This window comes from Bos grunniens, chromosome 4 (assembly GCF_055505025.1).
Source record: "Bos grunniens cultivar Pamir isolate PY7600 chromosome 4, Bosgru_T2T1.0, whole genome shotgun sequence".
Classification (NCBI taxonomy): domain Eukaryota; kingdom Metazoa; phylum Chordata; class Mammalia; order Artiodactyla; family Bovidae; genus Bos; species Bos grunniens.
This window is the reverse complement of record NC_141168.1, coordinates 91213843-91241399: the sequence shown is the minus strand read 5'-3', so window position 1 is coordinate 91241399 and position 27557 is coordinate 91213843. Positions and strand designations below refer to the sequence as shown.

The following is a 27557-nucleotide window of genomic DNA, read 5'->3' as shown; positions in this document are numbered from 1 at the left end:
ATGCAATATTGTGTACATTTAAATTCTGTGGCATACAAAATAATCAGAAAATGTTTATTCTTCAAAATTAGTATTTTTGTAGTCAAATAAAGAGAAACATATCCCAATAACAAACTTTTTAGGAAAACATTATAGTGTTTTCCTTCCTTGTTGGGCTCTAAAGTTGTTTTCAGTTATTTCTTTTGTTGGTAATTTTCAATCAAAACTACCTTATATATTAAGTTTCAGTGAAGAAGCCGTCTGCTAATTTGGGGTTTTTAATGAGATTTCCTAGGTAACTTACAATTATTTATGTAGTTCCTGAAAATTGAAACTAATAGACTTTTAATGGCCTTTTGTTTGGCGTGAAGAGAAATCTCTAGCTTTTGCAACTTGTTGATTTAGTTGAAAAAATGGTACCTATCATTATCTTTACAATCTCTCCTGTTACTGCTTGCCCTTATGCATCCCCCAGGAGGAAACAGAAATATGAAAAGTAGCAAAGGATGATGGTCAATACTTTCTTCTATGCAGCAAATCAAGGAAAAGGCAAGGGAAGGGCTCATGAATAGTAACCATATCTATAAGTAAGCAGTCCCCCTACTGACAGCCTGAACGCTTCCTGGATGTACTATTGGCTTTATCAGTCAGAAAAAAGATGCCACTCAAAACTAGGCAGTGCTTTGCCAGAATTCATGGAGCCACACAATGTAACAGGACAATTCCAGAGTTTCCAGGATCAGTTTCATTCCTCCTATGATCCAAATGACCAGGTAGAATTCACTCTTTTCTCTGAGCCTCCCTTTCCTCGTCTCTACAGCCTAAAGTTTGGAGTTTCCTTCCAGGTTTTCCTTGTCAGGTATGCTTGATATTCATCGATATGTTGGTATTTCCTGACCCTCACCCAACATTCCATTTTAGATTTTTACTGCAGCACTAAGGAAGATGATTGCCCTGGAGAAGGAAATGGCAACCCACTCCAGTATTTTTGCCTGGAGAATTCCATGGACAGAGAAGCTTGGCACGTTACAGTCCATGGGGTCACAAAGAATCTGACATGACTGAACACAAGGCACATGCTGAGGATACACAAAGAAAGATTATTACAGTTGTGAAGACCGTGCCAACTTAACTTCAGTTCCTTAGAACTTTAGTGATTATAGTTTAGAGGAGTTTTCAAAACATGGTTCAGAAACCCAGTTGTCAGCCAAGTGCAACATGCCAGCCATACATAATCAGTCAGCTTCCAGAGAGCACCCTTCTCCATTTCACACCTCTACTGGCACGAAAAATTGGAAGAGTCACAGTTATGGGAGCAGCAATGTCAGTCCTACCACAAGGGAGGGATTTTGTATATTCACAGGAGGAATAGGTGGTCATGTGGAAGGAGGTAAGCCAAGAAGGAAAGGTGGAGTGGCTTCCAGAGGTGTTTGCTATTGGTCCAATCCTCAGAAGGGGATCTCAGAAAACACCCAGAAATGACTTAGCTGTTCATGTCCCAAAATATTCTTCTATGTGGTACAAGGTAGCCTAATATTTATATTGAAAAAAACAGGCTCTGAAATGAGATCAACTGGGATTCAAATCCCAGTTCCATCAGTTTCCAACTATGTATCCTTGGCCATGTTAACCTATGCACTGTGAACTTCAGTTTTCCCTAATTCTAAAATTCTAATTCTAAATTCTAATTCTAATTCCCTAATTCTAAAATGGAAATAATAACTGAAACTACGACAAGTGGTGGAGTTTAAATGAAACTGTATGTGGGAAGCATTTGGCACACAGGTATTGCTTAAGTTACTATAAGAGCTACAGTGAGACTCAAGCAATTCATTCAGACCTAAGAAAATCGCCTGAATTAAGAACACGTTAGAGGAAGCAACCTGTGTTAAGACTGTCACACTGGAAGATAAGATATTTGGTTTCCTTTGTTTGCTGGGTCAATCTGTTGTACTTTATTTTTGTTGGACTGTTTTGATTTTGCTAATGTGTGTATATTCAGTCACATGTTTCTATTCAGTCACAGTTTTTATTGTTGTCATAAACCTCAGCCTCTACATTGGGCTTTTGAAGTTCTGTACAGTTTTCCTTTTTTTTTTTTCTTTCTTTTTCCTTTTTTTTTCTTTTCTCTTTTTTATAATTATAATTTTTAATTTCTTTAAACCTATTATATTTTTTCTACATTTATTCCTTTCTTTGCCTTTCCTATTGTACTTTTCCCCTTGCAGTTAATCTTTGATGTATATAAATCTTCATCTACCTCTGTTTAACTTTGCATATCTATTCTTTCTTTCTTTTCTTTCTTTCCTTCCTCTCAATATATTTATTAGTTTTGTTTTCATTGCTTTATTTCCCACTTGGCACCTTGCTTTAGTTTTGTTTTCCAGTTTGTGCTTTAGTTAGTTTTGTTCTTAACTGGTAAATATAATTTTTTATTTCCTATTTTTACTGAGTCAATCTACTGCACTTAACTTTGTTGAACTGTTTTTACTTTGCTTATGGGTCTATATGTATATGTGTATATTCCATTATTTTAATTTTTATTTGCCTGATTTTGTAACTGCAATTTATCTGGGGTTCAAATTTGTTTTTTTGGTTTTGGGTATTTGTTTTAATCTCACTTAATGCCATAACAAACCACTTGTGGAATCTTAGTTCCTGGCCAGAAATCAAGACCTGAGCCTTTGGAGTGGGAGCACTGACTCCAAGACCCTAGACTACCAAAGAACTAACTCTAGGGAGTATCAAATAGTGAGAACTCACACAAAGGAAACCGCTTAAATATGACTAGGTGTCACCCAACCACCAGTAGCACCTTGTGCAGGACACCTCATCTAAACAACAAACAAAACAAAAATACAAACCAAATCATCAGCGGATAGGAGTACCACCTCACTCAGCCTTGCGCATCAGAGGAAAAACAAACAAAACTCAGCACAATCTCACCCCATATGAAGCTTACACAAACCACTGGACCAACTTTAAGAGGACAGAAACCAAAAGGAAGAAAGAATTCAGTCTTGAAGCCTGGGAAAAGGAGACCTCAAACACAATTAGTTAAAAAAAAAAAATGAAAAGGCAGAGAAATATTACACAAATGAAGGAACAAACTAGAAACACAGAAATCCAAATAAATAAAGAGGAAATAGGCAAATTACCTGAAAAAGAATTCAGAATAATGAGAGTAAAGGTGATCAAAAACCTTGAAAACAAAATGGAGAAAATGCAAGACTCAATTAACAAAGACCTAGAAGAATTAAAGAATAAACACACAGAGACAACACAATTACTGAAATTAAAAATACTCTAGAAGGAATCAATAGCAGACTGTCTGAAGCAGAAGAACAAATTAGTGAGCTGGAAGATAAAATGTTGGAAATAACTTCTGAAGAGCAGAATAAAGTAAAAAGAATGAAAAGAACTGAGGACAGTCTCGGAGACCTCTGGGACAAAATCAAATGCACCAGCATTCGCATTATAGGGGTCCAAAAGAACAGGATAAAATGAAAGGGTATGAGAAAAATTTTGAAGAGATTATATATAAACTCATACACCATGATCAAGTTGGGTTTATTCCAGGAATGCAAGGATTCTTCAATATATTAAAATCAATCAGTGTGATACACCATATTAACAAATTGAAAGATAAAAACCATATGATCATCTCAATATATGCAGAAAAAGCCTTTGACAAAATTCAGCACCTATTTATCATTAAAATTCTTCAAGTAATGGGCATAGAAGGAACATACCTCGACATAGTAAAGGCCATATATGATAAGCCTACAGCAAACATTATTCTCAATGGTGAAAAACTGAAAGCATTCACCCTAAGATCAGGAACAAGACAAGAGTGTCCACTTTCACCACTGTTATTCAACATTGTTCTAGAAGTCCTAGCTTCAGCAATCAGAGAAGAAAAAGGAATAAAAGGGATCTAGATCAGAAAAGAAGAAATAAAGCTCTCACTATTTGCAGATGACATGATACTGTACATAGAAAACCCTAAAGATAGTATCAGAAAATTACTAGAGCTAATCAATGAATTTAGCAAAGCTGCTGGATACAAAATCAATACACAAAAATCACTTGCATTTCTATATACTGTCAAGGAAAATCAGAATGAGAAACCAAGGAGTCAATCCCATTCACCACTGCAACAAAAAGAATTATATATCTAGGGAAAAAATCTACCCAAGGAGACAAGAGAACTGTACACAGAAAATTATAAGACACTAATGAAGGAAACAAAAAATTATATAAACAGATGGAGATATATTCCATGTTCCTGGCTAGGAAGAATCAATATTGTAAAAATGACTATTTAGCAAACTTAGTCTACAGATTCTTGTGATCCCTATCAAATTACCAATGGCATTTTTCAAAGAACTAGAACAAAAAATTTTACAATTCAGATGGAAACACAAAGAACCCAAACAGCCAAAGCAGTCTTGAGAAATAAAAATGGAGCTGGAGGAATCAACTTTCCTGACTTCTGATTACACTACAAAGCTACAGTCATCTAGACAGTATGGTACTAGCACAAAACAGAAATATAGACCAATGGAGCAAGACAGAATGCCCAGAAATAAACCCATGCACTTATGGGTACCTTATTTTTGACAAAGGAGGCAAGAATATACAATGGGGCAAAGACAGCCTCTTCAACAAACGGTGCTGGGAAAATTGGACAGCTACATGGTACTGAAGAATTTATTTACATGGCAGCAATGGAGAAACAGGCATAGAGAATAGACTTATGGTCATGGGGAGAGGGGAAGAGGGGGGGAGATGTATGGAAAGAGTAACATGGAAACTTATATTACCATATGTAAAATAGATAGCCAACAGGAATTTTTTGTATGGCTTGGGAAACTCAAATAGGGGCTCTGTATCAACCTAGAGGGGTGGGATGGGGAGGCAGATGGGAGGGAGGTTCAAAACAGAGGGGATATATGTATGCCTATGACTGATTCATGTTGCGGTTTGACAGAAAACAACATAAGTCTGTAAAGCAATTATCCTTTAATAAATTAATTAGTTTTTAAAAAGTCACTGGCCATATCATTAACAGAAGGAGCTGTCCAGTCCCCACATGCTGACCGGGTATCGTTGACAGGAAAAATGCTATGGTTATTTTTGAAAGATCACCCACCATTAGGCACATATGCAACTGATGGTTTTATTTCTTAGCCAGCAAGGGTAGAGGGACAAGAAAGGAAGATGCACTTTTTTCTCTGTGCGTGATCAGAAAAGATAAGCAAAAATAACGTAAGCCTGGTTTTTATAACTCTCAAAGCTGGACAAAAGTAAAAGTTCACTAGAAAATTTACACAGAGTATAATCAAATGGTCTGCATTCTTGTGTAGCGTGTTAATCTGTGATTTTATATATTTTGACTTCTCTTTCTCTCCATGCTACATAAATATAACTGGAAAATACTTAGAACAGACAAGAGTGTATTAATATCATCTAGTTCAATGTTTCATATTCCTTTTAACATATGTGAAAGACTTGACATATCTCTGTCGGAAAAAAGAGACAAACATATCTGAAAGTTTTAAAGGCTTCTCTGTCTTTTCTGCCTGATATGTCAGACACAGGTTGTGCCTGCATAGCCAGAAGTTTTCAGGTCAGCCTTGGAACATAATTAAACTAAACTATAATATTGGGATTTCTTTGGAAGGAATGATGCTAAAGCTGAAACTCCAGTACTTTGGCCACCTCACGCGAAGAGTTGACTCATTGGAAAAGACCCTGATGCTGGGAGGGATTGGGGGCGGGAGGAGAAGGGGACGACAGAGGATGAGATGGCTGGATGGCATCACTGACTTGATGGATGTGAGTGTCAGTGAACTCCGGGAGTTGGTGATGGACAGGGAGGCCTGGCGTGCTGCGATTCATGGGGTCACAAAGAGTCGGACATGACTGAGCGACTGATCTGATCTGATCTGATAATATTGGGTTGGCCAAAAAGTTCATTCAGATTTTTCATGTCAGCTTACTGAAAAACTCAAACAAACTTTTTGACCAGCCCAATACAAAGAGCTTTCACTGTTAAAAAGGAAAATGATAGAATCTTTTCATTTCTATGAAGATTTCCATGCTTGGAGCATAGAAAAGACTCAGAAATGAGTACAAGAAAAACCTTTCCCTATTTATATCTCCAGATTACTACATTAAATGGATGAAAGTAACGACTGATGAAAAGTCAACTAGGGTAATAACTTCAGCCTGGGTGTTTCATTCTCAAGTAGGTTTTAGATGCAGACAGTTGGGAGGATGATTTTGCTTGAGTATTTCTTATAAAAAAGTAAAATATAAGAATTAGAAGACATTAAAATGACTCAAATCACCAAAAGTTAAAAGGGTGTGGTTTCAAATTCTTTTCTTTTATACAAAGTGGAGAGCAGGCCACAAGTGGGTAGGGGCAGCATTCCATTCTTTGTTTTGATGCCACGATCTGATCTTTTCTTCCCTTTTCAAATCTGTCAAATTGGCAACGTATTTCTAACTTAGTTTTTACAGTAAAGTAAAAACAGCCATGCTGATTCAGACACTGCAAAATAATTGAGACTTTTTTGCCTATTTCAGCAAAATGATTTGACATTTAAAGGTCAAATGATATAGCTTGATGTATAGTTGCAGTGAATTAACCACCCTCCCTTCTCTTTCATTCTATATACATAAAACACAAAATTCTGGCCAAAAAGAAAAATCAGAGTCTTTTGGATCATATTTACTTTCCTAATTTGAAGTCCTGCAGTTTTCACTTTTGTAAAACACATGTGGCCTTTGGTCTGTGGCCTGTCATGGGAGGCATGAATGAGCATACATGTACCAAGGCCTATATGCCCTCAGTATTCCCCAGGCTCTAAAAACAGATGAGATCCCCTCATCTAGCCCCATAAATCTAGCAGTATATGCCACCTTTCTTTGAGTAGCTCCAAGTTGTTTAAGAACTAAATCTTACATTTTGTACCCCTAAGTTTTATCAATAAATAGGATAAATTTGGTAATGAGAAATTAAGGCTTTAAACATTTTAAATTTCAGGCTAAAATCTAGGTGTGTGGCCATCAGCAAGGCAATTGTTTTTATTCCCATGAAGTCATTCACCAATGACACCTGGAGATTTTGATTGAAAAGAACATATTCTTTCTTGTCTTTTTATTATATTTTTATTATAACTGTGCACCACACTCTAATTCAGGATCAGTACTGTGAAGAGTAACATACTAAACATTTTTGTGCCACATACTGTCTCTGTTGTGCAGCCTTCTTCTTTTTTATTGTTTTCAGTTCAGTTCAGTTCAGTTCAGTCACTCAGTCATGTCCGACTCTTTGTAACCCCATGAATTGCAGCACGCCAGGCCTCCCTGTCCATCACCAACTCCCGGAGTTCACCCAAACTCATGTGCATCTAGTCGGTGATGCCATCCAGATGTCTCATCCTGTGTCGTCCCCTTCTCCTCCTGACCCCAATCCCTCCCAGCATCAGAATCTTTTCCAATGAGTCAACTCTTCGCATGAGGTGGCCAAAGTACTGGACTTTCAGCTTTAGCATCATTCCTTCCAAAGAACACCCAGGGCTGATCTTCTTCAGAATGGACTGGTTGGATCTTCTTGCAGTCCAAGGGACTCTCAAGAGTCTTCTCCAACACCACAGATCAAAAGCATCAATTCTTCGGTGCTCAGCCTTCTTCACAGTCCAACTCTCACATCCATACATGATCACAGGAAAAACCATAGCCTTCACTAGACGGACCTTTGTTGGCAAAGTAATATCTCTGCTTTTGAATATGCTATCTAGGTTGGTCATAACTTTCCTTCCAAGGAGTAAGCGTCTTTTAATTTCATGGCTGCAGTCACCATCTGCAGTGATTTTGGAGCCCCCAAAAATATAGTCTGACACTGTTTCCACTGTTTCCTCATCTATTTCCCATGAAGTGATGGGACCAGATGCCATGATCTTAGTTTTCTGAATCCTGAGCTTTAAGCCAACTTTTTCACTCTCCTCTTTCACTTTCAACAAGAGGCTTTTGAGTTCCTCTTCACTTTCTGCCATAAGGGTGGTGTCATCTGCATATCTGAGGTTACTGATATTTCTCCCAGCAATCTTGATTCCAGCTTCAGCTTCTTCCAGCCCAGCGTTTCTCATGATGTACTCTGCATATAAGTTAAATAAGCAGGGTGACAATATACAGCCTTGATGTACTCCTTTTCCTATTTGGAACCAGCCTGTTGTTCCATGTCCGGTTCTAACTGTTGCTTCCTGACCTGCATACAGGTTTCTCAAGAGGCAGGTCAGGTGGTCTGGTATTCCCATCTCTTGAAGAATTTTCCACAGTTTATTGTGATCCACACAGTCAAAGGCTTTGGCATAGTCAATAAAGCAGAAATAGATAGCATATTAAAAATGTAAAAGGTATTTTTTAACACTCAAGACATACATCTACGAGCTATGGTTGTGTTTGTCTCACTGTCTCTAGTTTTCCAACCCTTATTCTAAATTGACAGAATTAAATTAAAATCCTTATATAAATGTTTTTATACTGCCTACTTCCATTCCATCTAATTCTGCATCAGTGCTAGGGATCTCTGTATTCATAATTAGTGATCTCACATTCAAGTAATATTAAACTTGATAATCTCCTTTCTCCATAACTCTATGACATTCTTTGCTTCCTCTAAATTTAATGCCTATCAAAAGCAGAGACATTACTTTGCCAACAAAGGTCCATCTAGTCAAGGCTATGGTTTTTCCAGTAGTCATGTATGTGGATGTGAGAGTTGGACTGTGAAGAAAGCTGAGCGCCAAAGAATTGATGCTTTTGAACTATGGTGTTGGAGAAGACTCTTGAGAGTCCCGTGGACTGCAAGGAGATCCAACCAGTCTATTCTGAAGGAGATCAGCCCTGGGATTTCTTTGGAAGGAATGATGCTAAAACTGAAACTCCAGTACTTCGGCCACCTCATGCAAAGAGTTGACTCGTTGGAAAAGACTCTGATGCTGGGAGGGATTGGGGGCAGGAGGAGAAGGGGACAACAGAGGATGAGATGGCTGGATGGCATCACCAACTTGATGGACGTGAGTTTGAGTGAACTCTGGGAGTTGGTGATGGACAGGGAGGCCCGGCGTGCTCCAGTTCATGGGGTCGCAAGGAGTCGGACACAACTGAGTGACTGAACTAATTAACTAACTAATGATAATTACATTAACTCACTTAATGGTTGAATTCTCTAATGGCCTGCTGACTTAAACAGGGACTCTATCCGTCTTGTTCCATTCTGCATCCTCAGTACCTAACAAAACTACTGTCCTTGAGTTAGTATTCAATCAATACTCTTTTGATTGAATGAATAATTGATTGGAAATGCAATTTTTTGAATCATTTGAACTGGAGAAGGAATGACTGAATGCCAGATCAAAATAACCACTCCCAGGAAGATCACTAAGCAAATATTCATCTAATATATATAGCAAATATCCCAAATAATACAGGCCAACATTATATATAATAAACTACATTTCTATACTTTTCAATACATTTTCTGTTCTTAGGGAGAAAAACTGGTTACATGAAAAATAAAAATATTAAATTTTTCTCAGTCAAGATAAATTTTAAGCTTGCTCAACTAATTCCAAGTTTATTGGATGGCTATGGAATTAGCATGAACTAACCAATGCTGAATTGTAATGAAAGTTCAAGATTCAGTTGCAATATCAGGAGAATCTGAGCTGCAATTTTATATCTCCCAGACTCACTGTGGCATCTTCCTTGGTTTACTGAATTACTTACATGCTATTATGCGTATAAGAAGTGAGGGAATTTTCAGTCCAAGAAATATAGATTTCCAGTTCATTCTTTTATGAATTTTGGTACCTCATTAGGCATGTGATTTCTGAGGACTTGCTCCCACATTCTAAACATAATAGAATATAGTAAACATACCAGTTGGGTTCTTTGAAAATTAAAGCTTAAGTGCAGAACCACACTGAATGGTCTATTTTGCCTAAATTTTCTTCTGGAGCAGTATTTCCAAAGTAAAATATTTAGAAAGAATTAAATTGGTATAATTTTACAGTGATCAGTTAATAATATTTAAAGTACTTGGTTTAAATCTCCTTTTTAATATTCATTTTTTCTTTCAAAATAAGATTTAGAAATTAAACTTATTTAAGACAAATTTGCCAGTATTCTTCTTGGAAACATGCAGCTATTTTTAACAGTCATATAATTTGTACAATATTGGAAGATGGTTTCTTGGTAGTACTCATTATGTGGTTTTCTTTGGTTATAACTGGGATGATATGCACTAAAACATCATTGATTTTCCTTCTTTTAAACAGGATTTCATTTCAGGTGGATCAAAGAATGAACGTTGTGACACTGTTTCCAATTTAATACACAAAGGCTGCTCAATTGATTTAATAGAATACCCTTCTGTGCGTGTAATGCCAAGTGAAAATGAAATTAATACCCAGGTGACACCAGGAGAAGTGCTGATCCAGCTGCATCAAGGTACGGTTATTTTCAAATATATCAACGTCTATTCTCAAGTTAGAATTGTATCTAGCCTTTGTTGCTGTATATGTGCTCAGTCCTGTCTGACTCTGTGACCCCATGGACTGTAGCCCACCAGGCTCCTCTGTCCATGGGATTTCCCAGGCAAGAATACTGGAGTGGGTTGCCATTTCCTTCACCAAAGGATCTTCCTGACCAAGGGATCAAACTCATATCTCCTGTGTCTCATGCATTGGTAGGCAGATTCTTTACCACTGAGTCACCTGGGAAGCTCCTGCTGCTAAGTCACTCCAGTCGTGTCCGACTCTGTGTGACCCCATAGACGGCAGCCCACCAGGCTCCGCCGTCCCTGAGATTCTCCAGGCAAGAACACTGGAGTGGGTTGCCATTTCCTTCTCCAACGCATGAAAGTGAAAAGTGAAAGAGAAGTCGCTCAGTCGTGTCCGACCCTCAGCAACCCCATGGACTGCAGCCTTCCAGGTGCCTCCATCCATGGGATTTTCCAGGCAAGAGTACTGGGAAGCTCCTGACTAGCCTTATTTGTTCATATTTAACATTTTATGACAGGCAGTATTGTTGCTGTAGAAATGACAGTGGGCTCAGAATCAAGAAATCAGAATTCTAGTCTTTCTTGTGCCTATAGCTAGCTAGCTGTGTGACCTCGGACATTCTCTGCAAACCTGACCACGCTATATTATAATTATGTGTTTCCAGTCTTGATCACATTATACTATAATTGTGTTCCTAGGACACTGCCAGCTCTGTATAAGAAGAAGAACATGTTTTATTCCATTCTGTTTTTCCAGTGCCTATCAGAGTGCTGGCATGTAGTAAGCATTCCATAAGTGTTTGCTGAATTTGTTAGTTGATTAATTAGTAAGAGATGTGAATTAGTCTTAGAGCCTCTGTGATAAGCTTTTAAAAACAAAACTATAATTCATAATTATCATAATTAACTTGAGCTGCTTTAGTCCCTGAGAGTTACGCACACTTTTCCTCCTATACTTCTCTAATACTTGTCCTTTCATACATTTGTATTCCACAGTTTGGCGTATGTAGTAGGCCACTGGAAATTATTCATTTTCTTTAGTGCCAGAGAGTCTCATCGAGCAAACTGCATATGGCAAGATAAGTTCAAGTACAAAGATATGCATCACTAAATTAGATACATTTAGTTTTAAGTGGTATGCAGTTGCCTTGAAGCCTTCATTATTTCATTTTGGGTGGTCTTGTCCTGTTACTAAATTTTTGAATAACCATTATCGACAAATGCCCTCCCAATTCCAAGGTATTTTTCTCAGACTCTTTGATTACCAGAATAACAAAGTCCATTTCTTTCTTGGCCTTAGGCATACTCCCAGCTTCCAATTAAAACTGTGCACATTACCATATCAAATAATTATACAGACTAGTATGGACATATGAATGCTAGCTGCAAAGGGATACACAAAAATGAAAGTAACTAGGTTGGTATTATGACACTTGTCACCTTCTATTGCTGCCATAACGAAATACCATATAGTAAGTAGCTTAAACAAAAGAAATTTATTTTCTCACAGTTCTAGGACCTAGAAAGTCTGCCATCAAGGCACTGCCAGATTCAGTTTCTGAAGGGGGAAAGAGTGATAGATAGAAAAGGAGCACTCTGTTGCATCTACATATAAGCCCACTGATTCCATCATGAGGACCCGACCCTCAGAACATCATCTAAACCTAATCAACTCCCAAAGGCTCCATCTCCAAGCATTACCATATTGTGAGTCAGGGCTTTAATATATAAATTTGGGGGGCGGGGTTCAGTCCATAGTCCTTGATATATAAAATAATATTTTCAAAGTCCATGAAATAGTTTTAGAAATTAATTTTATTTTATGCAAAAAAACTGAACTTCAAGTGAAACTGTTTTTATAGGCCAACATCTCTGAACACCTTGCAATAAAATTTGAAGCCAATATAAGATGATTAACAAATATTAAATAATAGAGAAACTAAGGAAAGCTTCTCCTAAATAAATTCTATTTCCAAGAATAAATCAAAATTCTACTCATAGGCAATTTAATAATAATGATAATAACAGTAGCACACATCAGAACATAATGGGATGTGTTCAAAGCTGCTCTCAGGAAAACTCAGAACTTTAAATGCTTTTATCATTGAAAAAAAATGAAGCATACAGATAAAGATATAGGAACAACAAAAACAAAGAAATTAATTAAGAAAAAAACAAAATGAAATAAAAAATAGAAATTAAAAAGGAAACGAATGTATAAATCTAATAGCTAAATCAATGGCAAAGCTAATTAGAAAAAGAAGACCCAAAGCAAATGACCTGATTATACAGACTATGACCAGATAAAAAAATATTGGGGGGAAAAACTTCAATACATTAAAAATGGTAAAATATATAAATTATGATAAAAATAATTTCTTAGGAGAATATAGAAGACTAAAATTGACTCAAGAAGTAGAACCCCAAGAAATATAATAAAGATATAAGAAGTTAAGAAAATTCTAAAAGAAACTCTCCCTAAAAACATTAGGTCTAAATATTTTCATGGGAAATACACTTTAATGTTCACCTAAACATTCAAGGAACACATTATCCCTAGGCTACATAAATTCTCCCATGGTTTTTTGAGAAGGCATAGAAGCTACTCAATCTTTACAAGTTATCATAACTTTAGGATCAAATCCCTAATAACATTTTAAATAATCAAATTAAACTTCATGTGATAATAAGAACAATAAGAACAATGTCACCATACAAGTAGATTTAACCTGCAGTAGTTGATTATCTTAAAATCAATGTATTTTTTGTTATCTTAGTTTGCCAAAAGAATAAAAATATATATTGTTATCTCAAGATGCCAGAAATCATACAATAAAATTTAGTGTCCATTCCTGCCCAAATGAAATTGAAGAATACTTTGTTAATACACATTAAAATCCTTCTGAAAGTTTTATATAAAAGCAATCAGACAAGAAAACCAAATATAAGCTATAAACATATTGAAAAGATAAAGCAAAATTAATCTTATATGTCTACACAGAAATCCAAGCAAATCAAACAAAACTAACACTAAAGTTAAAAGGCTGTGAAAGGAAAATTTTTAAATATTAAATGTAATCTAAAAGAGATCATTTCAAAGCAGCAACCTAAAACATAAACTGTCTGGCAATAAACTTTCTAAAAAATGTGTAGAGTCCATTGTGCTACCTAAAAGCCAGTATGAATAAATGCAGAAGAATTCTATGTTCCTAAAAAGGAAAATAATATTATAACAATTACAGTTTTATATATATATATGTATATATCCAGTAATATAACAAAATCTAAGTGAATCAATAAATGTAAGACAATCCCAATGAAACTTGAATGCACTTTGTTGGAACAAATATTCAATGATACTCATTATACATGTATGTATCTATATCTGTCGGTCTCTCCATGTATATATAACAACCTATTTATTTAGGGTACATTTCTAGTCATAGATTTACTAGGTTATATATATTATTAGATTATTCACACACAAAAAATCATATCCAGTTAGGCTTTCCAGAATCAACTTTGCCTATTTCTCATTCTTTTTAATCTCTTCAGTTTGTTAAGTGTAACTAGTCCATTAGCTATTTTCATTTGTTTTGTTCCCAGTACTAGAAAGCTTGAACCTTTTTCTTAAATTTATTAATACCTCTCTATTTTGTGTGTGATTTTTCAACAGCTTACAGATGAGGCTTATCATATATTGTTTGCCTCCAAAAATATGACTAATAGCCTTTAAAAATATCTTGCTCTTTTTTAAATACTTAAGATTTGAAAATTACAAGGTGCATTTTTTCTACTTGTATGTTACATTTAAATTTATACACTTACATGAATTTAGTTTGTTCTCTTTTGTAGACATAATGGTGGCTGAATCCTCCTGAAACTATAAAATAATAGTTCAAAACTTGAGAAATTATTTCAGTGCTGTAGATAAGCAATGGCAGTGGTGGTAACAATGCAGGAGAAAAATGGCCAGACTTGAGAGATAATGTGGAGGTTTTGTCCCCAGAGATTGGTGAAATCATTATGGGGCTTGATTTTAGTCAATACTAATGAATTTGTGTATGAAAATACTGTAATTGTCTAGTGTGTATAAGTTATCCTTCCTATAGCTATGAAAAACTATATTTTTATAATCTGCATATATAGCAAATAATTATTAAAATAGGTATAATAAATTCATCTAAAAATGCACTGTGGCATCAAAGACATGCTAGCTTTGGGGCATAATATATAAAGCTGTATCTGGAATTTTACCAATTCTAGATATATGTATAAACCTCATTCCTTATGATGTAAAACTCCTTTACACTCTAACACAGAGATAAAGAGTTGAGGGTCTGTTATAATGCATACTATGTGTAAAATATGTTTATTCCCTAATCTGATATTTATTTGTTAGATTTATTTATAGACAATCACTTTATTTTTTGTATGATTAAAAACTCATGACCTATGTAGCATCTATTAAGAATTTTTAAAAGCTTTTATGGATATTTCTATTATATCATATACTGACTAAGCTTTTAAAAGAATATTAAGAATATGTACAAAATACACAAAATCAAATATTTTAAATGAGATTTTAAAAGGACACTTTCTTTTACTTTATACTTCTTAAACTATACCTCTTTTTCTTATTTTCACCTATCAATCTTATGGAGAAATAATAACAGAAATAGGCCACTGATCCTAGTTGGTCTTCCCTAAGAACAGTGAAATGAGATGAAATCTTTAGGAGGGTAGGGAAGAGAAGAGAATTCTCAATTTCTGCTTCAGAAGTAATATATGACAGGGATTAGTATAATTTATACTTCACTAACTGAAGAAAATGTTTCAAACTTGATTCATTTAATAATGTTAAAGAAAAAACTGATTTAGTGTAGCTTAATTTAAAATGTAAGATTCTTCAGGTATTCTTGAATTCAAAACTTAAAAAAAAACATACAGAGTCATGCATTTTTCCTCAACACCTGGCCATACAGAGTCATGCATTTTTCCTCAACACCTGGCCCATATCCCTTATTTTACCCCTACAGAAATCCAGAAATGTGCCAGGGTCTGTACCTTGATGTTTCAAACCTGTCTCATTCTTGGACCTTTTCCTTCCCCTGCCCAAAGACAATGAATAGAAATTGGCAGCTCTTTTTTCCTTTTACATGTCTCCATATTTTCTTACGAGTTGTTAGTTTCATCTTATGCAGAATATTTTTTAGTGTTTTAGAATCTTTTCTTAGTGTCCAGACATGTTTATTGCAACTAGTTCTTCAGAGATGCTCACACTATTAGTTGAGTGATTTAAAACTCATTCTAACAACTTTAGTTCTTTGGTCTATTCAAACCAATATTGGCAATAGCTGTAAGTAGGTCTCAACTTTCCTCCAAGTCCCCTTTCTTATTCTATGTCACAAACTTTTTTTTTGCCTTTGAAGTTAATCACGGGAATAGGATTAGAGCCTTTAAAATCTCAAAATATAAAGATGAAGCTTTCCTGTAGCTAACGTAAGTGGTGACATAAATATTTGGAGGCCAGATGATACTCTTTTCCTCCTACAGAGAGAAACTATTAATATTTAAGATCTCCTGAACTATGTGAAAGAAATTATAAATATCAGCTTCTTACTATGGTGTACATGTGGGCCTTTTCAAATGCTGTATGAAAATATTCTTCAATTATAGTTTAAAGAACATTTATGAGTGGCTATGCATGTACCAAATCAGAGGCTTCAGAGATGAATAAACAGTTTTTATCCTAATGTTGCTTAGAATCTAGTAGTAACAATAATGGTAATAATTACTAGTGTCCATATATTTGTGTGTGCGTGGTAAGTCACTTCATTGTGTCTGACTTTTTGCGACCCTGTGGACTGTAACCCTCGAGGCTCCTCTGTCCATGGGATTCTCCATGCAAGAATACTGGAGTGGGTTGCCATGCCCTCCTACAGCAGATCTTCCAGACCCATGGATCAAACCAGTGTCTCTTATGTCTCCTGCATTGGCAGGCGGGTTCTTTACCACTAATGCCATCTGGGAATTTACTAGATACCAAATATTGTGGTAAATATTTTCGATAGATCACTTCAGTTAGTAGCTCTTACTCACTAAAATAATCCACCCCCATGTAACTCCTCTCTCAGAGTAGCATTTAAGACTTTTCCGCTGGACTTTATATTACAATGGTGATAGCCACAGATATTGTTTTATTTTTAGATTTGATTCTTTCTCATTCAGTATATTCAAAACCTTTTTAATGTCATTTTCCCTTTGAGCCCAGTGTTGATGGAACCCCACTATGAACTGAATGAGGATTTTATCAAGGGACATAGTATCCATATTCCCATGAAAAGGTATTTATATCTACTGCCTATATGAAGAGAAGGTTTCTGCTTCATATTCAGTTATCCAATCCAAAGACAACTTGAGAGCGTAACAAGGTAGTGTCATGGAGTGTCATTTGCTCATCAGCAAAATATGGTAATCTAAGCTTGGCCCCTTCAGCTTCTTCCTTAACAAGCAGAATGGTCTGGGGTTAGCCTATTTAGGGCTGCCCACCTTAAGCTCACTGCTTAAAGCTAAAACCTTTTAAGAAACTCAAGTGCCTTGCAGTTTTAAAGTAGCAATTATTGTTCTCTCCAGCAACGAGTACAAGTCCTGTGTACAGAAAAATTTTCCTTTCTCCTATGGTGAAAATTTGTCTTACTCAGGTGTCAGTTCATGCTGAGGTCTTCAACTGACCCAGGTACATGCGCTAATGCCAGCATCTATGTAATCCGAAATCAAGCCACAGCAGACTGCACCCTCTAAACCTGGTCACTTGGCAAGGGTTCCTAAAAGCTGTCTTTACTGAGGCTAGTGAGCCTAGGATTTGCTTGCTCAGCTGTAAGCAGTTGATACGTGCTGAAAAGCAAAAGTGAAGTCGCTCAGTTGTGTCCGGCTCTTTGCGACCCCATGGACTGTAGCCTACGAGGTTCCTCCATCCATGGAATTTTCCAGGCAAGAATACTGGAGTGGGTTGCCATTTCATTCTCCAGGGGATCTTCCCGACCCAGGGATTGAACCTGGGTCTCCTTCATTGCAAACAGGTGCTTTTACCGTCTGAGCCACCAGGGAAGCCAAGGCCCCTGAATGGCTGGAGCTCCCTGAATAGCTCAGGCCTCCAAGGACTGTGCTTTTGTTGATTCTGTACAGACTCTGCCTGTGGCTGCGATAACCAACCAACAATATAACAACTCACACAATACACTGAATATCTGATGTATTTTTCAGTGACTCTGTCAAAATAGGCAGCCATTCATCTTTAGGCAGAGCCAACATAAACTACAATGATCCATCAAGGTGAAAATACCATGTGGCCAGTGCCTAATGCCTCCAGCCATATGCCTAAGTCAACAGTTAAAAAACAACTACACAAATTAAAAAAAAATTAAATGCTGACCCACATATTAAAACCCAAGTTCCTACACATGAACTACACTTCCCAATATACTCCATTTCTATTTTTCATCAATTCAGCTCTGTCTACCTGATTCTATCATTCTCCTGAATTAAACTTCTCTACCCAAACTTCAGGTCACTTCCATGGGTAGGCTTTTTCACCATATACTTAGAAAGCAGAACTGAATATATGCTCTCTGTAGGCAGCCCAGCTCCTAAAAACAGGGAGTGAGAAAGTTGACTGGGCTGGGCTATGCAAACCCAATTTCTCCTCCCAAACTCAGGCTGATGAAACAGAGATGTTATAATAAAGAATTTTCCTGCATGTAAAGGCAAATTTAGGAATAATAAGCCACTTTCTCCCATAATTAATATTAATAAACCAAAAAGCTTTCTATTTTGAATACATTCCATAATCTGGCTGAAAAACATTTGAACTATTAAATAAGTTTATAATGTTGTTATTCTTATGCTATATTTTGTTATTATTATGCTTAAAATATGCTATATATTTAAGCATATTAAGACTGAAAATGACTTGATAAATTATAGGATTCTTTTTCATAAGTAGATCAGGTTACTAATTATGTACTCGAATTGGTATTTATTCATTTTTTTCCATTCAAAATATTCCCCATATACAAATAATTAATGACTTACAAAGAATTTGCTTTATTGTTTAAAAAAGTAAAATTCACAAATTGTCTGTATTTAAATTGATAACTTTTTACCACGTACTTTAAAAAGTTAAACACAGAAGTACTCATTCTGAAAGGTATCAGATCTTTGTATCACATGATAATGGACAGAGAACTAAATAAAACTGTAATGCAAAGACAGCTGTCTTTTGGAGGCTCCAACAATTCTCCTTATGGTGACTTTCTCATCCAGTTCCTTTGCCTCTGTGATCCCTCTTCAACATATATGTTTATTAAGCACTTATTATGCACTGGACAAATGCAGTCCCCTACATAGCTTAGGTTCTCAGTGTGGCTGCTGCATATCATTCTTTAGACCACTGTCTCATTTTTTCTTACAAATAATGGTTGGGAAGAATCTTATCAAACAACTCATGATGAGGTAGTAAGTATTCTGAATAGCTTAATGTACTTCTTAGTACCTGAGTTTCTGCATCTCATACATAAATATGCCTTAACCCCAAAGAATTAATTTACACCTGCATCTAATAAGGGGTAAATTTTCTTAGAATGCCTTTCTGGATGTCTTCAAACCTAAAAGTCACCTGCAAACAAACACATTCTTCTAGTCTCTCATAATAGAATGCTGCTTGATGTCTGGGCTGTGCTTTACTAGACACTAGAAATGCAGGTTCATATGGTGATAAATATATTCCCTATTACATTTATATTGAGTTGCTTTGTTTGCTGTTATCTTTGCCCCATAGAATTATGAGAAATGCTTTGTAGAAGTTGGAGACTAAAACATTGGTATGTTCTTCTAACTGCCTTAAAATTATTCCAGAATATTCCCAATTTCCTTCATTATGCACAAATTAGTGATCACTGTTCTATATCTAAAATGTGACTGATTTATTGATAGCTTAACCTGAGATGTTAAAAATGAATACTACACTATGTTTGTCTTTCTTTGAACTAGGAGCTGAAGCTAATTTTATGCTGAAAATTCATCCTCTGAAGAAATATCCTGTGGATCTTTATTATCTGGTTGATGTCTCAGCATCAATGCACAATAATATTGAAAAATTAAATTCAGTTGGAAATGATTTATCTAGAAAAATGGCATTTTTCTCCCGTGACTTTCGCCTTGGATTTGGCTCATACGTTGATAAAACAGTTTCACCATACATTAGTATCCATCCAGAAAGAATTCATAATCAATGCAGGTATCTAATACTAGACATGGACTTCCTAATGCTAAACAAGTTTAAAACCTTGTAAAATCTCATTTTGGTTTTATATCAAGGACTTACTAAATTATCTGTTTTTGTTTTAATTAAATGAGAAATAAAAATATTTATAGAGGAAGGACATTCCTATCTGAAAACTTCTAAGATTGAAGGGGGCTTTTATTTTTATATTTTTTCACTTAGTTTTTATTACAAACATTCAATAATCAGGCTACCATATATGTAAATACCTCTTTGAATATTCTGTATTTCTTTTTTTTTATTGCTCCAAATTTGCTGAAGCAAGGCTTATCATTTTTAAAGTACTTATTTTGCCAGTATTGCACCTACATTTCCATTACTGTATTATGACTGTGTTTATAATTACATTGCTTATAATGTTATTTCAAAGAAAACTCAGCTAGCACATGGAGGGTAGGTAGGTCAAAAGATGAGGATTTGTTTGCTAAAAAGAGTTCTTTTTCTTATCATTTTGGAAGGCTGATTATAAATAGTGTGTGCCCTACAAAGAAAGGAAAACCGACCTTTAAAATACGAATTTCTCACACAACATTTAGCCTGTTGAATTTTCGAAGAGCAAATATAAATGTATCCAGTTCTTCCTTAACAAAACATTTAATTTTATCATCTTCTTTCTGACTTCCATACGTTGTCTAAATCACTTTACAGGGTATAGTCTAATTTACCAAAACAGCCCTGCTGTCTGTTGTAGTGGAAAAAGACTGATGCATCTCCATATGGAGCTTCATACACCTTCTCCCCAAGCACAGATGCACCTGAGAAATAATCCTTACCTTTGAGGACATCATGGAATTCTCAAAACAATTTTTATGAATTTTGACCATTCATCAATGATTCTACAAGAATCACTTTAAAATTAGCAAAATATTTTAAAATATCTAACAAAAGTATAGTATTTTAACGAAATTCCTAAAAATATTTCCCCAAAGTGTTTTTCAGTTGTTCCATGAACAAATGTGATAGGAAATCACTGAAAATTCTCATCTCCTCTTAAAAATCAATAGTATATATTAGCATAATAAAAGCCCTTAGGTGTCCTATATTAAAGGAACATGCTTAATCTTCTTTATGTTTTGAAACCAAGCCATTATAGTCCTACCTGCAAAGAAATATTCAGCAATATTGAGCTTTTCTCTGATTTTATAAAATATAGATTTTTCTCTAATAAAGTTTTATTGGCAAAAATAAAGTATTCCCTTCTCACATCAACCACACACTTTTACATGAGTAATATTTCGGATCTTTGAAGGACACACAGCAGAACAATTTGCATTTCTTCTTTACTCATACAGTGACTACAACTTAGACTGTATGCCTCCCCATGGGTACATCCATGTGCTGTCTTTGACGGAGAACATCACTGAGTTTGAAAAAGCAGTTCACAGACAGAAGATCTCTGGAAATATAGATACACCTGAAGGAGGTTTTGATGCTATGCTTCAGGCAGCTGTCTGTGAGGTAAGAAGTTTCATATTATTGAGTATTTGCTCAGATATAAAATTCCCCAAGAATTTATGATTTCTCTGTGATTTGTGGAGTGAAACATTGCATAAAAGAATACATTCTTCTCCTACCTCTTGTTTGTCACCAATGATACTCATTTTGGTATGTGTTCAGGACAGAGGGACTAAATTAGGAAAAGTTTATAAATAGGAAAAGATATAAGGGAAAGAAAAACTTATGTTCTCGGAAAATCATTTCCAAAAGGGCTGCTCTTTTCTCTCACTACTCTGCAAGGAAAAACCAGAAATAGCTTGTTGTCCTACTCACATCACATTAGGCAGTCTGAACTTTGTAAACCTGGCCTTTTCTTCCTCTGTTGGAACACCAGAAGTCTCTTGCCAGGAACTAGTGTGGTTTAATGGCTGTGGAAGAGGATATACAAATAAAAGTTAATGCTATTTGTGAAACAGCATTGAATTTATGCACATAACTCTAGCCTGACTTAATGTTTGTTAACTTATATTTAATGTTTACTTGAGATACAGACCACAGTAAAGATCTATGTGATTGTACAAGATCTAATTACATGTTTATTTTAAGAGTCATATTGGATGGCGAAAAGAAGCCAAAAGATTGCTGCTGGTGATGACAGATCAGACGTCTCATCTTGCTCTCGATAGCAAATTGGCAGGCATAGTGGTGCCAAATGACGGAAACTGCCATCTGAAAAACAACGTCTACGTCAGATCAACAAGCATGGTAGAGTAACAATAGCCTATTAGTAATTATGACTCTTTGGGTTAGTATAAGTTTAAATTGGCAAATTCAGCTGTCCCTGTACCAAGAAATTACCTAAAGGGTCATGATCCAGAGTCAGGACAAGTCATGAGAGACAAGTTACAGAACAATGCAATCTATAAATTTTGATCAATAAAATGTAAGGCTGAAATACATGGATAACATCTAGTAGCTGACTCTCTAATGTCCTACAAAACAATGTGTAATTTATGAAAATAAAAGTGATAGAAAAGCTTACTTTTTTAGGCAACTGAAGAACCTTCAAAGGAAAAGAGCATATACATATATGTTTGCCTGACTACTTGTAGCTAGTTCTACAGGGTTAGTATTGAAAAACATATTAGAGATGAAGAAAAGTGTATTTGGCCTGAGGAATCCTCAGAGAAAAACAGAATCTAAGTAGAGACTAGGGGGGAAAAGGAGTAAAACAAGGTTGGCTTTCAATATTTTATATTTCACTCCTTCCTTCTGAAGTTTATCTGTATTTGGGCTTCCCTGGATGGCTCAGATGGTAAATAATCTACCTGCAATGCTGAAGACCTGGGTTTGATTTCTGGGTCGTGAAGATCCCCTGGAGAAGGGAGCTTCCTGAGGGTTAGTTTCACCTCTGAATCATATATTTAAATACAATCTCCTAGAGCCGTATTTCCCAGAATTAGCTATTCTACATGTAGAAAATCAATTGCATAAAGCATCATTTATTTTTGATGTGATCCCTGTTTATACATGCATGCAAATGTTAGAACAAAAGCTTCCAAACTTTCTTATATTGTGGCACCTAGCTCTTAGTAATCTTTACCCTGGTACACATAGGCAAAACAAACAGACAGCCTGACAGTTCTGTTTATTGAGTAGTTAGGGCCAAATAACATAACTATTTATGTTCTAAAAACCTAGTAGCCAGTTAAAACAATAATACAGATGAATCATTTGTGTCATTCTTAGTTATAATGGGAACTTCCCAAGCCTTGGAATCAAACAGGACATAGCCACCCTCATTTTCTGTTACATACTGATTTTCATGCTGCTTAGTTTTGCTAAGATATGACATCATGTAAAAGAACAGAGCCAAATGTAATCATAAAGCAGTGAACCACTTCCAGCTGGTAGTTCACGGATACTTGACAGATGTCAAGTATTACTATGCTTCCCTTAAATATTTAAGATATTTTGCAGCACCCTGGTGAGTGCACCACAGTGCTTGAAGACACCTCATGCACAGTTTGGGAAATGTAATATCAGAAGCATATAAATTATGATGAAATGTGTGTGGTTCCTATAAGTGAAATTTAAATAGTTTTAGTTAGTTAATCTTAAATGCCCTACCAGACTTTTTGAAAGTCTAAAGGAACAACTGCATTACCACATAAAACAAGATTAACCCTTGGTTGGTTTAGATTCTTGAAAGCAACCTCAACATTTAAAGATTTTTAAAGTACCTAGAATTTGAATTTTAAAATCTAGGATTTGGAGTTATTCCCTTAGTGTCTTTCTCATTGTTGATTCTCTCCTACAGTCACATTTCACTTCAGTAGATTCATCCATTTTAGTCATTTATTATCTTTCCTTCTGTTCAATCTCTTTTAATCTGAGATAGAGTTCTAATTCATTTACTGGGAGTTGAGAGAAGACAAGAGGAACCATTCTATTGTGAGAAAAGTAGAAGCTTTCTTTTAAGGAAAAATAATAATTACATTATTCGCAAACTGCATTGCAATTATCCTTTTAAATTTTTGCCAAGTCACTGAAGTCAGCTCTCCACAACTGTACTTTAGATGGTGCTGCTGCTCATCTAGGAAGGATTCCTTAAGGCAAAGAAATGTTCTCATACTTTTAGACATATTCCATGCCATATAACCTTATAGAAACAAAGTATAATTCTGATGGAATTTTACACCGTGTTTGGACTCATATATCAGGAATTTGGACAAACTATCATGAAATGTACTTGTCTTCTTGAACACTGTTTTACCTACTTAAAAGAATGAACATGTCACTGATACCTTCCACATGTCACTGATAGCTACTGAATAAACCAATATTGCTACTACCTTCGAAGAATATTTTACCTCATTTATCCCAGGCCTGTGTTTTAAGGATGCCTTTCCTAAGAAGTCTTATTCCCTTCATTTCCAGGGACACTGTCCTAAAACAAAAGAAATGGAAGCATTTTGATTGATCCCTTGACTGTGCATTTATACACACAAGATGTACTACTGCTCTGAAAACTCCTCTATCCAAAGCTACCCTGAGCCTAACTCTAAGCACATTTATCTGCTCATATTAAAACGACTTCTATTCTCTCCTATTCAGCCATTATAGAGGAATTTGAAAAGATAAAGTTTAGATAAGCAATAAAATATTTTGCTTCTTAGTTTTATCTCCAGCAGCCAATACCAGTAATGTTGAATAGTATCTGGGCCTCTTGGTCCAAGACTCTGGTTCTTTCATTTATAAAAGGTAATAATTGATAAAAGGCATTTCATATGTCTAATTTACATCATCCAGAGTTCTACTGCTTATTCACATAGCTATTTCATGAGGATCAATGTGAATTTCAGAATAGTAACATCTACCATGATTTGAGGTTTTATTAACTGAAATCACTGTTGCTACATACAGTATCAGTATACTGCATACAGTACAGTGCATACTATATGAAATTTATCTTTATAACAACTTGGTAAGGTAGTCATAACTATCTTTCTTTTATAAACAGAAGAACTGAGGGTATAAGAAATTAAGAGACTTGACTGAGGACACACAGCTAAAAAGTTAATCAGTGGCAGAATCAGGGTTTAATCCAGTTCAATCTTTTAATAAATATGTATTCTTAACTACTTTGCCATACTGTCTCAAGGGATACCTAGAAGAAATAAGGTGGTGAAGTTCTTGGTGTAAATTTTACTCTACTTTCTAGTTGCAGTCTTACTTATAGAATAAATAAAATAAAGTAGATAATTGGTCTTATGTATATTACACAATGAGATAAAATTTTAAATAATTTATATTTAAACATTGTTATATTTTATATATGACCATTGGCAAATAATGTTATAGTATTAACTAAATTACATTTTCCACTGCTTTTTCTCTAAGTGCCAGAATGAAAAACTTGAGTAGTAATATAGTTTTATAATTTACCAGTTATAATTTATAACAGTTTAAAGTTTTAAAATTAATTCTAAAATGGTAGAGGTTAGTATAAAAATTATTAATGGTGTAGAAGACAAGTTGTTGATACTGAGGCTTTAGAATTTCATCCTGTTTCCCTACCCAGCTCCTCCAGGGTGATTCCCAACCTCATTCAGAGCCCTCTTCACAACCATTCACCCCCACCCTCAACTAAGAGTAACGCCAGAGTCTCCAATAACAATGAAACGGGCCCAGGGAGCAAGTAGTTGGAAGAGGCAAACAGGTCACACAATGAACCATTATTAATGAGATTTTTAAATATTGCTGTGACTCTCAGTTCTCACGGAGAGATGCAAATAGGCGAGATCCTACCACACTGCTAATTGTATTTAGTAGCTTAGATTTGGTGTTTCTGTCTCTGAACCTTTTTTTTTTTCTTTTTGTGCCTCATCATTTTAAGGTCAGTGATTTTTCACTCCTCCTCTCATTTAACTCCCTGGAAGTCCTTTAATTTATTTAGTTTCATAGAAATTACTAATATGTCATAAGAATAATAAAGTTAATTCTAATATGGCTAAACTAAAGCATATAATCAAAACTTTCACCCTATTTCCTGACTCATACTTCGTTTTTCTCTGCTTAACACTGTATAAAAAATTTTCAAAATTAAACAGATAAGATTAGTTTAGACTGTTAGCACTTCTGGGTTTTATGAACATGCACCATCAGCAAAGTAAATGGAATTTCACCCAGGCAAAAAGCACCTAGAAAGTTTTAAGTTTATATGCAATTTTTTTTAAAATATTGTTACAACTTTTAGTTTAAGGTAAGAGAGAACTTTCAGCAAGAGAAAAACAGAGTCACATACAGGGAACACCCATAAGGCTATCAGCTGATTTTACAGCAAGTTTTATAAAACAAGGGAGTGACATGACACACTTAAAAGTGCTGAAAAAAAAAAAAAACCCTACAAGCTAGGATACTCTGTACAGCAAGTTATCATTCAGAATTGAAGGATACATAAAGAGCATCTCAGATAAGCCAAACTAAGAGAGTTAATCAATATTATCCAAACTTAACATGTTAAATGAAAAAGAAAAGGCTGTAACAAAGTAATAAATTATAGGAAGGGGGAAACACCACTGGTAAAGGCAGATATATAGCAACATGGTAGTTCAACTACTTAAATAAGCTAGTGAAAAGGTTAAAAGACAAAATTATAGAATCAACTAAAACTATAATAAGTAGTTAAGGGATAGACATGAAAATGTAAAACATGATATCAAAAACACAAAAGGTAGAAAGGGGATAGTAAAAAATTTAGCTCTTCTACAGTACGTTTAAACTTAAATGACTATCAGCTTAAAACAAGCAGACATAGTTACACATCAACATATATGAACTCCATGGTGACCACAAATCAAACACCTACAATAGGTATACAAAAGCTAAAATGAAAAGAGATGAACTAAAGTCTAATACTAAACTAAAAAGAGACTAAAACTAAAAAGAGATGAACACAAGCATACTACTTAAAGCAAATCATCAAACTACAAAGGAACAGACTAAAACAAGAAGACAAAACAGAGAAACAACCAGAAAAAAGTAACAAAATGGCAATAAGCACATACCTACAAACAATAATTTTGAATATCTATGGGCAAAATGCTCCAATCAAAGGGCATAAGGTGGCTCATTGGATAAAAAAAAAAAAAACAACAACTATCTAACATGCTGCTGTAAGACACTCAAGTGAGAGCTACAGTTACACAGACTGGAAGTAAGGGGTTGAAAAAAGATACTCTATACAAATGGAAACAAAGGAAAGCTGAGGCAGCAGACCTGTATCAGACAAAGTAGACTTTAAAAGAAAGTCTGTAACATAAGACAAATAAGGGCATTAAATATTATATAATGATAAAGGGATCCATACAAGAGGAGATTACACTTATTAACATATATATGCCCAGTATAGGAATACACACACACACAGAAATAAAGAAAGAAATGGACAGTAATACAATAATAGTAGGACACTTTACCATCCCAATGACATCACTGGGGAGATCATCCAGACAGAAAATCAATAAGGGAACAGTGGCCTTAAATGAACCATTAGACAGTTGTAGGTATCTACAGGACATTCCATCCAAAAATAGCAGAATGCACAATCTTCTCAAGTATACATGAAACATTCTCCAGAGACCACATGCCAAATGCCTCGACAAATTTAAGAAGATAGAAATTATATCAAGCATCTTTTCTGACCACAATGACATGAAC

At 35.2% G+C, this 27557-nt stretch overlaps 1 protein-coding gene across 2 annotated transcripts in view; it reads left to right on the top strand.

The window, feature by feature from the left end:
* Positions 1-27557, top strand: part of ITGB8 (integrin subunit beta 8) — a 95462-nt gene that overhangs the window by 35271 nt on the left and 32634 nt on the right. The window contains exons 3-6 of one of the 2 annotated variants that reach the window (XM_086397438.1): positions 10332-10503; positions 19607-19853; positions 21191-21356; positions 21942-22100. In XM_086397438.1, the coding sequence (XP_086253564.1) occupies positions 10332-10503; positions 19607-19853; positions 21191-21356; positions 21942-22100 (744 nt within the window). Of the gene's footprint in view, positions 1-10331; positions 10504-14467; positions 16903-19606; positions 19854-21190; positions 21357-21941; positions 22101-27557 lie in introns of those variants that run through there. The other variant, XM_086397440.1, reaches the window with a different exon arrangement.